Here is an 11,611-nt window from a genome sequence, read left to right as displayed (position 1 = left end):
TCACATTCATTTAAACTGCATTATAAATATAATTTACTTTTTTTTCTAATTGTTTCTTCAAATGGAACATTCATCTTAAACAATTCATTAACAGCTATGCGTAATTCAAGTTTAGAGCAAACATGTTGAATAGAGGCTATACAAAGAACATGTCGTATTCGATTTAAAAACTAGCCTATATCTACTAATTAGAATGTATAACATTTTTTTCCGTTAATAAATGTGCGTTAATAAAACCCGCTATGGTAAACAATTGTGTGACGCAGTAATTAAATAGACTTGCCTCGTGATGGGCTGGATGGGGTCCTGTGAGTGAGAGTGAAGGATGCGCTCCTCCGTATCTCTTTAAAAACAACACACTGCGCGCTCTCGGTCCTCAGCTCTGGTTTGATCTGATGTGATGGACTCTCAGCCTCTGCATGCGAGAGAAGCCTGATTATTCCACACAGCACATCTCAGAGCATCAGTGTACGTGCTCAAGCAGAAGAGGCTGTGGACATTGACATCGCCAGGACGACGTAAATCTGACTAATGTTCCAAGTGTGTTATGTAAGGAGCAGCAATAATTAACCCTTACATGGCCGAATGAGATTTAACATCTCGGATTTATTGACTTGGTTCATGCTATGTACTGATGACACTAACTAGTCACACCTTATGATTTCATCAAAAGTGATTTATAGAGCCTTGTTTTAATGTCGTACACAGTATTAATGGTTAATGGGATTTGACCTACACTCTTAAATATAAAGGTTCTTTATTGGCATAGATGGTTCCATGAAGAACCTTTAACATCCATGGAACCTTTCCATTGCACAAAAAAGTTCTTTATAGTGGAAAAAGGTTCTTAGCTTATTAAAATGTTCTTCACATTAAGAAAAATAGGGTTCTTTTAAGAATTGTTCCCTGAACCCAAAATGGTTCTTCTGTGGCATCACTGGGGAAAAAAAAAATCTCTGTCAGTTCATGTCAATACACAGAATACATTTCTAACCAAGAGCTGACTAAACATAAGTCTTATTTCTATGTAATAGAAATGTATTTTCCTTTAGGATATTTTTCCTTGTGCATATTTGCTTGATTTATTTTAATTATTAAAATAAAAATATACTAAAGGAAACCCATTTTAATAATTGTACTAAAATAAAAAATAGTAAAGAAAATAATCTTACATATCAATCAAAATATCTCAAATAACTATGATTTAAAACAAATGAATAACAGTATCGTTTAGTATCATTAACTGATTAAAAACGTTTTAACACGGTTGCTACACATTGTAAACGACGTGTTGCTTATGCAATACATTGTCAACAGTACGACCAGGTTTTTCAAAAATACCAAACCTAGGTAATTCTTTATTCATGTAGTCTTTAAATTAATATTTGAAGTGTTGAAAGCAAGTACATTTTCAATTTGATCCCTACTGAAAACAAATCCAGGTGGTTTTCTTAGCTGTTATAGGATAGAATCCCAGGCTGACCTGCTGAAAAGTGGCAAAAACTCTCACGTTGACCATGGCTGGGAGACCATCTAAGATCAGAAAACCAGCTTAGTCTGGTTTAAGATGTTTATTTTCTGCAGGGTTCATGGAGCAGCACTGCTGACGGTAAAGACTGAGAGCAGCGAGTGGAGGCGTCAGCTCTCCATGGTGCTGAAGTCAACTTACCAAACGAGCGTCAAGTCATTGCGGGTGGAAGTCATTCTCCACATAAGATTCTCAGTGTTAACTCAAGCCGATACAGTATTACATCCAAATGAGGTCAGAAGATTGATTAAACCTATTTTTATACAAAAGAGATGATTTTATTCATTCTCAATTAGTTTAATAACTTTTTCACGTTGATTAAAAAATTAAAGTCCAAGTCCAAGCAAATACGTGTGACCGACTGAATAGGCCTAGTAGTGTATCTGCTGTATGTTATGGGCATGCAGTTATGGGGCACGCAGTATGGGGTTTTACTGCCCTCTGATGGTAAATAATGGAACGACAATTTACGTTTACACTAAAACGTTGTGTTGGAAGACTGATGCATTTGTAGAAATTGTCTAGTAAAACATTACGTTGTGAGAAAGTAGTTTCTTTGTACAAATCTGTAGAAAGTTGTGTAGCCTATTTGATTGACCATTTATTAATTACGCTATTTGTTGGTTAAAACAATGTTACCAGATATTTTCCCAACTCAACTTTAGAGCACTTTCAAAAACCACAATGGGTACCATTTACCATTTAGTTTTCCATAATTGTCTATTTAATGACAGTCAACAATAGTATATGCAAATATAGAGAACATGACTTATAATTCACTTTCAGTGAGAAATATTCACTGGAGTAAAAAGTGTGACATCTAGCCCAGGCTCCCTGTGAATTCAGGTAAACTGGGACACTTTTTTGCCAATTCAGGTAAATTGGAATACTTTTTGCCAATGAGATGACTGGGGAAAATATAATTAACCTGAATTAGGGTGTATTCAGGTTAATTATATTTTTCCCCAGTCATCTCATTGGCAAAAGGTATTCCAATTTACCTGAATTGGCAAAAAGTGTCCCAGTTTACCTGAATTCACAGGGAGCCTGGGCTAGATGTTACACTTTTTACTGCAGTATGTGTCTGACAATTTAATTGTTGCTTGCATTGGAGTTTGTTGCGTTAGATTTGAAAATGTTATGAACTTTAAATAATATAATCCACCGACATCGACTAATTGAACATGAAATTTCCTGGGTTGTCTTACTTTAATAATTTGTCTACTTTTAGCCCTTTTTTTTCAAAATGCAACGCTATTGCAATTGATGACCGCAAGGAGACAGTGCAGCGCAAGATAACGGGACAGGTGAAGCTAGAGAATTAACCGAGTGTCTGCAGCCAGTTTTCGTGAGGATAGAAGTGAGACTTTTTACATGACAGTTACAATAATGTCTTTCAGCTTTAGGACTTAAACATTTACATTGACAGGACTGCCTGGAAATTAATTTGACCATACATTTCAATATAATTGTATTGCATTGAAGATTGAAACTTCCAACATGTTCAAGTATCCTACCTAATTTGGTCAGTTACACTTTACAACAATAAATTCTCACGTAGCCTATTCTTGCCCTTGCCCTTGCAAAAAAGTCCTCCATTTCGACCTTTCATTATAATGGTCTTGACTTAATAAGCAACATTTATTTTCTACGGGACTGGTGTAGTTCTTCGCGAGATGACATGCCCTGCAGTGAGGTAGGCTACTTGTAGCCAGTGCAATAGATCTGTGAATATTTTAGTCGACCTGTTAACCTCTGTCAACGTGTTAGTCTACTTGGAAGGCCTGGCATTCTGTTGCATTGCCTGTTGCAGAGACAGAGAGAAGACTATAACTCCCCCCCTTCCTAGTTATTATCATTATTATATATATATGTATATATAAAAAAAAAAATGCTTTGTCTTCAAAAAATTCTCTCTCTCTCCCTCTATGTATGTGTGAGTGTGGGTAATTAATATAAAATTAATATAAAATATAGAATTAATATAAATGTTAAATGTATGATTTAATCTATATGAATAATATATTTTATAAATAATAGTTAGTATGTATAAGCATCGTTTATAATATATTTCATAATTGAATATATATTTTATACCATATAATTTATATTAATCATTTTAGTTAATAATAGTATTACATAAATAATAAGTATTTATACATTTAATATATACACTTAGATATAAAACATATCTCAATGTTATACATTTAGTCATTAAATTATTTTATTAAAATATAATTTATATTATTGTTACATTAAAAATAACTGTTATTTTTATTATTTTAAGAAAGGACTTAATTATTCTTTATAATATACCGTTGTTATGTATCCCTATTAGCCTATAATAAATAATAATAATAATAATAGTAATACATTTTAAATTCCTTTTATATAGCAAATTATTATAATGACGTACCTTAGGAGGTGTACAGAAAGTCTGGAGAAGTTCTCCAATAAGTGGGCGTGACTCGTGAGCGAGTGTGTCTGCAGCCTTTCGCTCTCGAGTGTACGGCGCACTTCACTTGAGGCACGCAACACGGATCTCGCGCTGTCCGCACTCGTGAAACAAACCCAAACCAAAACACCCGGCTTCTCTGGGAGACACGGCTCGCCTTCACTATTTTGGGGACAGTAACACCATGGATGCCTTGAGAGCAGTCGCCTTTTACACGCTCTTCATTTTCCTTTGGAGTTTACCGTATTGCCAGTCAGCTGCGCGTATATCGCAGAAAAGGAGCAAGGGTGCCAGGAGCGCGTATGATGGACAAAGGTCACCTACATTTCTTAAAGAGATTTTCGCATCCTCTCCGGGTGCGGGTCGTCTGGATGATTTAAAGGACCCGGTTGTGCCTCACGATTACATGATCTCTATATACAGGACTTACTCCGCAGCTGAAAAACTGGGGCTCAATGCAAGTTTTTTCCGCTCTTCAAAGTCTGCAAACACCATAACGAGTTTTGTAGACAGGGGAAAAGGTTTGTTTTGTTTTGTTTTCTTACATGCATTATCTGTCTGAATTATGTATTATGCATTTTCAATATTTAGTAATGCACCATTCTTTTATTTTGAAATCTTTGTGATATTGTAACACAGGCTATAATTATTTTAAAATGATGTATATGCTTTAAACACAGACTTGTGAAGCAACGACTTTGTGTTAGTAAAAAAAAAATACCCTTTGCTCTAAAAAACATAAATAGACCTAGTTTATTGTTAGAGGGAAAATAATGATATCTTCCCCTGAAATTGGATGAATAACTTTCGAGGGTTTGTTCGTGTGCTAATGGTTTGGTGATCACTCGTCCTAATTGGGCCACAATTTAATGGTCAGCACGACCTCATATTTCGGCTAGTATAAAGTTATATTAGTTTTACATTGACCCTAAGGTAACATGCCAATAAAACACTAATTGGTGCGTTTTCTAAATGAAGGCAATAAATCATTCCCTTAACATCCTCTCGTGCAAGCAGTCCAAGCTGTTCTCACAAACCTCTTGCGAGGAAAAACTACTTACATACGGACATAATATAGTTTAGCAAAATAATATAATTTGCTGTTTTGTTCTGAAAGGAAATATTTTATTTGTACAATACAAATCGTCTTTTTGCTTTCAAAACTTTTATTTCAGTGTTTTAGAGGAGTTTTCATTTGCATTTTCGATTTAACAATGCTATGAGTATAAGTTGCAGTGAAATTGGATTTCCTTTAAGCACAGTAGTTGTGTAAACATTGTGGCGCAAACGAACGCAAAAACATGCGACAGAAAGAGGAAGGCGGCGGAAAGAGTGCACTTTTCCTTTGCAGATAAACGCGTTCGCAGAAAGAACAGAAGCGCAAACTGAATGTATGAAAAAAAACTTCACTTTCCTCTCTGATTTTGATTTGATGTGTCATTGGCTATGACCCTTCACTGGACCCTCTGAGGGTTGCTTTGCATCAAACCGCTGATTGGAGTATTTGAACTGGGTGATCTAATTGAGTGTCCATGTCATAACATTTCAAACGCTGTCTATTCTCCCGTAATGAACTAGTTCAGCCAGTGGAACATCACCAAAAGAGAAGAGCAAAAACTGGAAAGGACCTTACGTCTGTTTAGGTTTGGACAATTGTTGCTTTTTGGGCTTTTTGCTGCCTTTATAGCCTTCAAATTGTGGATAGTTTAGTGCATTACGCGGGGTTACAGATCAAAATGTTTTTATAAGCATCTTAAACTGCTGTAGCAATTGGTGTGTAACACTTACAATCAATACTTCATGCAAAATCAAACCGTTCCATTTGCCTGGCTGCACTACAGTGTCTTGGCTATATGCGCCATGCGCGTCATTCGCTGCTGAATGTCATCAAGAATCATTTCCACTCAAGCGCCGTTCAATTATGATAAGGTAGTAATCTTTTTGTGTAACAGGAAGGAATTTCCTCCAAAACAGATAAGACATTTCCCCAGATTTTAGATCGTTATGGTTGCAAGATCAGACATGAACAAACGGAATGTATGAAAATTACTTTTGGCACTTGTAAGTAACTCATTAAAACGCAGATGGTGCCCCGGTAGCCACACTAAGAGAGTCTCTCTCTCTCTCTCTCTCTCTCTCTCTCTCTCTCTCTCGTCCTACAGAATCGAATTATTGGAGAAGAATGTTCATTGATTAAAAGCGAGCGACTGTGTGGCTGGGGTGGTTTATGAATTTCTGTTAGTGGCCTTCACTGGTCTCGGTTATCTGTTTAGGCCGTCGCGTAAACTTTTGCTGCACGCAATTGTAGTTTATATGCGCAATAATCACTTTTGATCGGGGATGTTGTTTTTGGCAGAAGGGATGAAATATAAGCGGGGTGCTTTTTAATGGGGTGGGAGGGAATTCAGAACTGTTAAATATTTGGTGACCTTGTATTCGATTTGTTTGAGGTCTTATAAAAAACGCTAATGTGGACCATAAGTGCATAGGAACGAAAACAAACATTTAATTTGAATTATTTGAAAATTATGTTCACGCATGGATAAAGAAAGTCACAATAATATACATTTTCGATTTATTTGTTCTAAATATTAATTAAAACTACAAATTAAATGCCGTTTTTAGGTTTGATTTCATTTGAACTGCAGTGCAGTTATTTTGTATCTAAGCATTAAAAAGCAATGCACTATCGAGCAGCCATATTAAAATGAGTCTGGTGTTATTCAGAATTATGCACGTATTTGTCTGGGATTTTGTTCAGGCTAAATTATATCTGTGCCCAAGGCGTAGTTGGAGCGATAATACTCTAATAGTTCAACTAAAATTCTTACATACACAAGCCCACTTGAATTCAGATAAATGCTTCTCGTTTGGTCCATCAGAGAGATAAAAAGGCGGTGATAAAGTGCGACTAGGCCTCTGGATTCCTGAAGGGGAAAGAATGCATTAATTGTGCATTGTTCAACACGTACAGTATGTCGCTTTGTGTCTGGCGCACTCTTTCCCCCCACACTCTCTCTTTCTCTCTCTCTTCCTCACTATGGCTACCAGATCTCTCTTACTTGCGTTATCACCTGTACATATTTATGGCAAATTATTTTGCAGACAGTTATTTAAAAAAACGTATAAGGAAACTACATACCCACATGGCGTAAATATTGAAGAACTTTTATATTTAAAAGGGTAAGCTTGTAGAGAACACAAATTTTTGCTCCACTGACTAGGCAAAAATGATTCCTCTGAAAATATTTGTCATCAATTATCTTGCTAATTTGTGGGCCACAGCTGTTTTATCATATTTAGCTTCTTGTCTAATTTTAGATGGATAGTCTTTTAGACTTGATTTTGTGTGAATCTGTCCCACTTTCCAACATAAAAGACTAAAATAAAGTCTGGTCTCTGAGAATGTGAGCCAGCAGAGAGATTACTTTAACCATATATCATTCAGATGCATTCTAATATTATTAAATATTTTAAAATTGTGTATATGCTAGCTACACTTACCAAACTTAAACATTTGAGAAAAAGCAAAACAGTAAAACATAACAAAAATAATGAAACTGAGTTACTAAGCTAATGCATTTTCATCATCCTCGTTTCTACTTGTTTTATTTTAGCTAGCTACTCTTTTATACTTAATATTGCGTGTATTTTCCAGCTTAAAGGCTAAAAGAGAGCCGACAATAAGGTTTTAGGTTTTACCTGGCCCCTTTATGAGAATGTGAGTCACTCCAAGTGAATCTGACTGCAATTATTTCTCTTTATCTTGCAGACAATCTCACGCTCTCTCCTTTGCGAAGACAAACGTATCTGTTTGATGTCTCAACTCTCTCAGACAAAGAGGAGCTGGTCGGTGCTGAATTAAGGATATTTCGCAAAGCGCCCGCGGATGTCCAACCGTCCCCATCAGGCGTCTACAATCTTCATTTACTCTCGTGTCGATCAGAGAGGCCACTGGCTTCCAGATCCCTTGATCTTCAGGATTCCCGAAAAGCAGAATGGGAGGTTCTGGACGTTTGGGGAATTTTTAAAAACAGACGCCAAGGGAATCAGCTTTGTCTCCAGCTCAAGGTTACGCATAGCAAATCTGACACCGAAATCGACCTAAATCAACTGGGTTTCCACCGGCACGGCCGAACGCAGCAAGAAAAGGCCATATTGGTGGTCTACACGCGGTCTAGGAAAAGAGAAAACTTGTTTAATGAGATGAAAGAGAAGATCAAGTCTCGCGGAGACGACGAGGAGGAGGAGGAGAGCGCGCTGCAGTTTAAAGCGCGGCGCAGACGGAGAACTGCGCTCAATAATCGCCATGGGAAACGGCATGGCAAAAAGTCCAAATCGAGATGCAGCAAAAAGGCGCTGCATGTCAATTTCAAAGAGCTGGGATGGGACGACTGGATCATCGCTCCGCTGGATTACGAAGCCTACCACTGCGAGGGCGTGTGCGACTTCCCACTGAGGTCGCACCTGGAGCCGACCAACCACGCCATCATTCAGACGCTCATGAACTCCATGGACCCCAACAGCACGCCGCCGAGCTGTTGCGTCCCCACAAAACTCAGCCCCATCAGTATACTATACATAGACTCTTAAAAGGGTAAGCTTGTAGAGAACACAAATTTTTGCTCCACTGACTAGGCAAAAATGATTCCTCTGAAAATATTTGTCATCAATTATCTTGCTAATTTGTGGGCCACAGCTGTTTTATCATATTTAGCTTCTTGTCTAATTTTAGATGGATAGTCTTTTAGACTTGATTTTGTGTGAATCTGTCCCACTTTCCAACATAAAAGACTAAAATAAAGTCTGGTCTCTGAGAATGTGAGCCAGCAGAGAGATTACTTTAACCATATATCATTCAGATGCATTCTAATATTATTAAATATTTTAAAATTGTGTATATGCTAGCTACACTTACCAAACTTAAACATTTGAGAAAAAGCAAAACAGTAAAACATAACAAAAATAATGAAACTGAGTTACTAAGCTAATGCATTTTCATCATCCTCGTTTCTACTTGTTTTATTTTAGCTAGCTACTCTTTTATACTTAATATTGCGTGTATTTTCCAGCTTAAAGGCTAAAAGAGAGCCGACAATAAGGTTTTAGGTTTTACCTGGCCCCTTTATGAGAATGTGAGTCACTCCAAGTCAATCTGACTGCAATTATTTCTCTTTATCTTGCAGACAATCTCACGCTCTCTCCTTTGCGAAGACAAACGTATCTGTTTGATGTCTCAACTCTCTCAGACAAAGAGGAGCTGGTCGGTGCTGAATTAAGGATATTTCGCAAAGCGCCCGCGGATGTCCAACCGTCCCCATCAGGCGTCTACAATCTTCATTTACTCTCGTGTCGATCAAAGAGGCCACTGGCTTCCAGATCCCTTGATCTTCAGGATTCCCGAAAAGCAGAATGGGAGGTTCTGGACGTTTGGGGAATTTTTAAAAACAGACGCCAAGGGAATCAGCTTTGTCTCCAGCTCAAGGTTACGCATAGCAAATCTGACACCGAAATCGACCTAAATCAACTGGGTTTCCACCGGCACGGCCGAACGCAGCAAGAAAAGGCCATATTGGTGGTCTACACGCGGTCTAGGAAAAGAGAAAACTTGTTTAATGAGATGAAAGAGAAGATCAAGTCTCGCGGAGACGACGAGGAGGAGGAGGAGAGCGCGCTGCAGTTTAAAGCGCGGCGCAGACGGAGAACTGCGCTCAATAATCGCCATGGGAAACGGCATGGCAAAAAGTCCAAATCGAGATGCAGCAAAAAGGCACTGCATGTCAATTTCAAAGAGCTGGGATGGGACGACTGGATCATCGCTCCGCTGGATTACGAAGCCTACCACTGCGAGGGCGTGTGCGACTTCCCACTGAGGTCGCACCTGGAGCCGACCAACCACGCCATCATTCAGACGCTCATGAACTCCATGGACCCCAACAGCACGCCGCCGAGCTGTTGCGTTCCCACAAAACTCAGCCCCATCAGTATACTATACATAGACTCCGGCAACAACGTCGTGTACAAACAGTACGAGGACATGGTGGTAGAACAGTGTGGCTGTAGGTAGCGAATCACACACGAGGGTTTGGCACCAAGGAATAAAACACTTGAACGATGCGTAAAGACGCGCTTGAGCCGCCCAAACTGCGCATTCTCACTTATGCAAAAAAGATTCTTCATCAGAGACATTTTTGACGTTTTAAAAGATTTCCACAGGCCACTGTTCATGGTTGTGCCAAGAGCTTGTGTTCAGTTTCTCTAGACTTGGAACAAAATCTTGTTTTAGAAGGTTCGCCGTCATTTTTCCTTACACATGCTGGGTTTCTTTTTGTAATTATGTGTCCAAAAAAACCTAAGTATCTCTTTAACGAGTCGTCTCTCGGACGAGGCAGGTAGAAGAAACGCCAGATTTAGTGCGTTACCGTCTGGACAGGATTCACTGAGGATTGTGTTACACCATTATCTCCGTGGACTCTGAAGAATGTGGAGACGGGCACCTGTTCAAACTCATCTGTTAGTTATATGGATAAGATACTCTATGGTATATGGATAATGAATGAGCAAAACGCAGTGCCCTGGAAACGCTTTTTTTACGACCACTGGTGCGTAATCGAGTCATATTCATCTTTTGGGGGCAAAGGTGAATGTACCAAACAGTAAATAAGGCATAAAGCGATTCTACGGAGAGAAAGAGAGAGATTGACTGACTGATGCTTTTTTGAGGAGCATCGGACAACGTTCTCGAGTAAAGTTTTTTTTTTTTTTTTTTTTTGAAGTGCCTGGACTTTTGACTGTAGGTAAAAATACACAAAATGTCATTTTGTACTTTCTGAGAACACAAAAAATGGAAATCCATCAACATTTGCATCTTTACAAAATGCACTTCCGCAACTGTCCAAGTAGTCTGGAAGAAGCGTTTTTTCCCCCATCGACTGACAAGGGAAAAAAAAGAGACTCGAAAGCGAGATTATATTTAAATGCACATTAGCTTTGAATGCACTGTTGTTCATTTTATGAGCTGTAAATATTTGTAAAGTAAAACCTAAAGTGCAACGTATGAAGAAATGCAAACCCACGTTTCTTTGTTAATGTACATTTATAAATGCACTCAAATCGCTATAATTTCTATTCTATAATTATTTTATTATTTGTGATGTACAGAGTTTAATGATAATAGTGTATTTCTTACGCTGATAAAACAAATTTAATTTAAAATGTATTCATTATTGCTGAGGGTGGAAATACCATTATCGACGTCTACCTCATAATTGCATAGAATCTACGTTCTGAGGTGCATTCAGCTAGAGTTTAAGGTTTTTCCAAAAAAAAAAAAAAAAAATATATATATACAGTATATCAATGGATAATAATCCAAACTATTACTGTACTAATAAAAGGAATAAATGCACTTTGTATGGTGCCACTGACTCCTAAGATCCATTTAAATCTTTTGACTTTAAAACTTTGAACCAGTTTAAATTATATATCAATTTTTTTTAACTACATGTTAATGACCTACATATTATATTAAAAAAGTTTATCAGATCTATCCGGAGTAATCAAGGGTTTGTATGTATCTAGTGTAGTAGATAATATATATATATATATATATATATATATATTTTTTT

At 37.6% G+C, this 11,611-nt stretch overlaps 3 protein-coding genes across 6 annotated transcripts in view; 2 read left to right on the top strand and 1 right to left on the bottom strand.

Moving 5' to 3' along the window:
• The window catches only part of LOC107713821 (syntabulin-like), a 13,766-nt gene extending 13,240 nt beyond the window's left edge, over nucleotides 1-526 (bottom strand). For 2 of the 4 annotated variants that reach the window (XM_016519441.1, XM_016519440.1), the window contains exon 1: nucleotides 284-526. The gene's annotated coding sequence lies outside the window, so the exon portion shown is untranslated. The remainder of the gene's footprint in view (nucleotides 1-283) is intronic. The other 2 variants (XM_016519438.1, XM_016519442.1) reach the window with 1 other exon arrangement.
• A 3,561-nt stretch (nucleotides 527-4,087) lies between these two features.
• LOC107713806 (growth/differentiation factor 6-A-like) lies at nucleotides 4,088-8,576 on the top strand. The gene is made up of 2 exons (XM_016519418.1): nucleotides 4,088-4,504; nucleotides 7,756-8,576. The coding sequence occupies exons 1-2, from the start codon at nucleotides 4,168-4,170 to the stop codon at nucleotides 8,574-8,576; spliced, it is 1,158 nt and encodes a 385-aa protein (XP_016374904.1). The 5' UTR covers nucleotides 4,088-4,167.
• Nucleotides 8,577-8,718: 142 nt separating this feature from the next.
• LOC107713792 (growth/differentiation factor 6-A-like) lies at nucleotides 8,719-10,276 on the top strand. The gene is made up of 2 exons (XM_016519403.1): nucleotides 8,719-8,725; nucleotides 9,170-10,276. The coding sequence occupies exons 1-2, from the start codon at nucleotides 8,719-8,721 to the stop codon at nucleotides 10,048-10,050; spliced, it is 888 nt and encodes a 295-aa protein (XP_016374889.1). The 3' UTR covers nucleotides 10,051-10,276.
• Nucleotides 10,277-11,611: the final 1,335 nt, after the last annotated feature.

This window comes from Sinocyclocheilus rhinocerous, unplaced genomic scaffold (genome assembly GCF_001515625.1).
Source record: "Sinocyclocheilus rhinocerous isolate Xijiao unplaced genomic scaffold, SAMN03320098_v1.1 scaffold779, whole genome shotgun sequence".
In the NCBI taxonomy this organism is placed as follows: Eukaryota; Metazoa; Chordata; class Actinopteri; order Cypriniformes; family Cyprinidae; genus Sinocyclocheilus; species Sinocyclocheilus rhinocerous.
The sequence above is the reverse complement of the archived record's forward strand: the minus strand, read 5'-3'. Positions and strand labels throughout refer to the sequence as shown.

What these genes read in the sequence shown, in the direction of transcription:
- LOC107713806 (XM_016519418.1), top strand. Translation starts at nt 4,168, where the DNA reads ATGGATGCCTTGAGAGCAGTCGCCTTTTACACGCTCTTCATTTTCCTT. An exon ending in TTTTGTAGACAGGGGAAAAG is followed by an intron (nt 4,505 to 7,755) that starts GTTTGTTTTGTT and finishes TTTATCTTGCAG; the next exon opens with ACAATCTCACGCTCTCTCCT.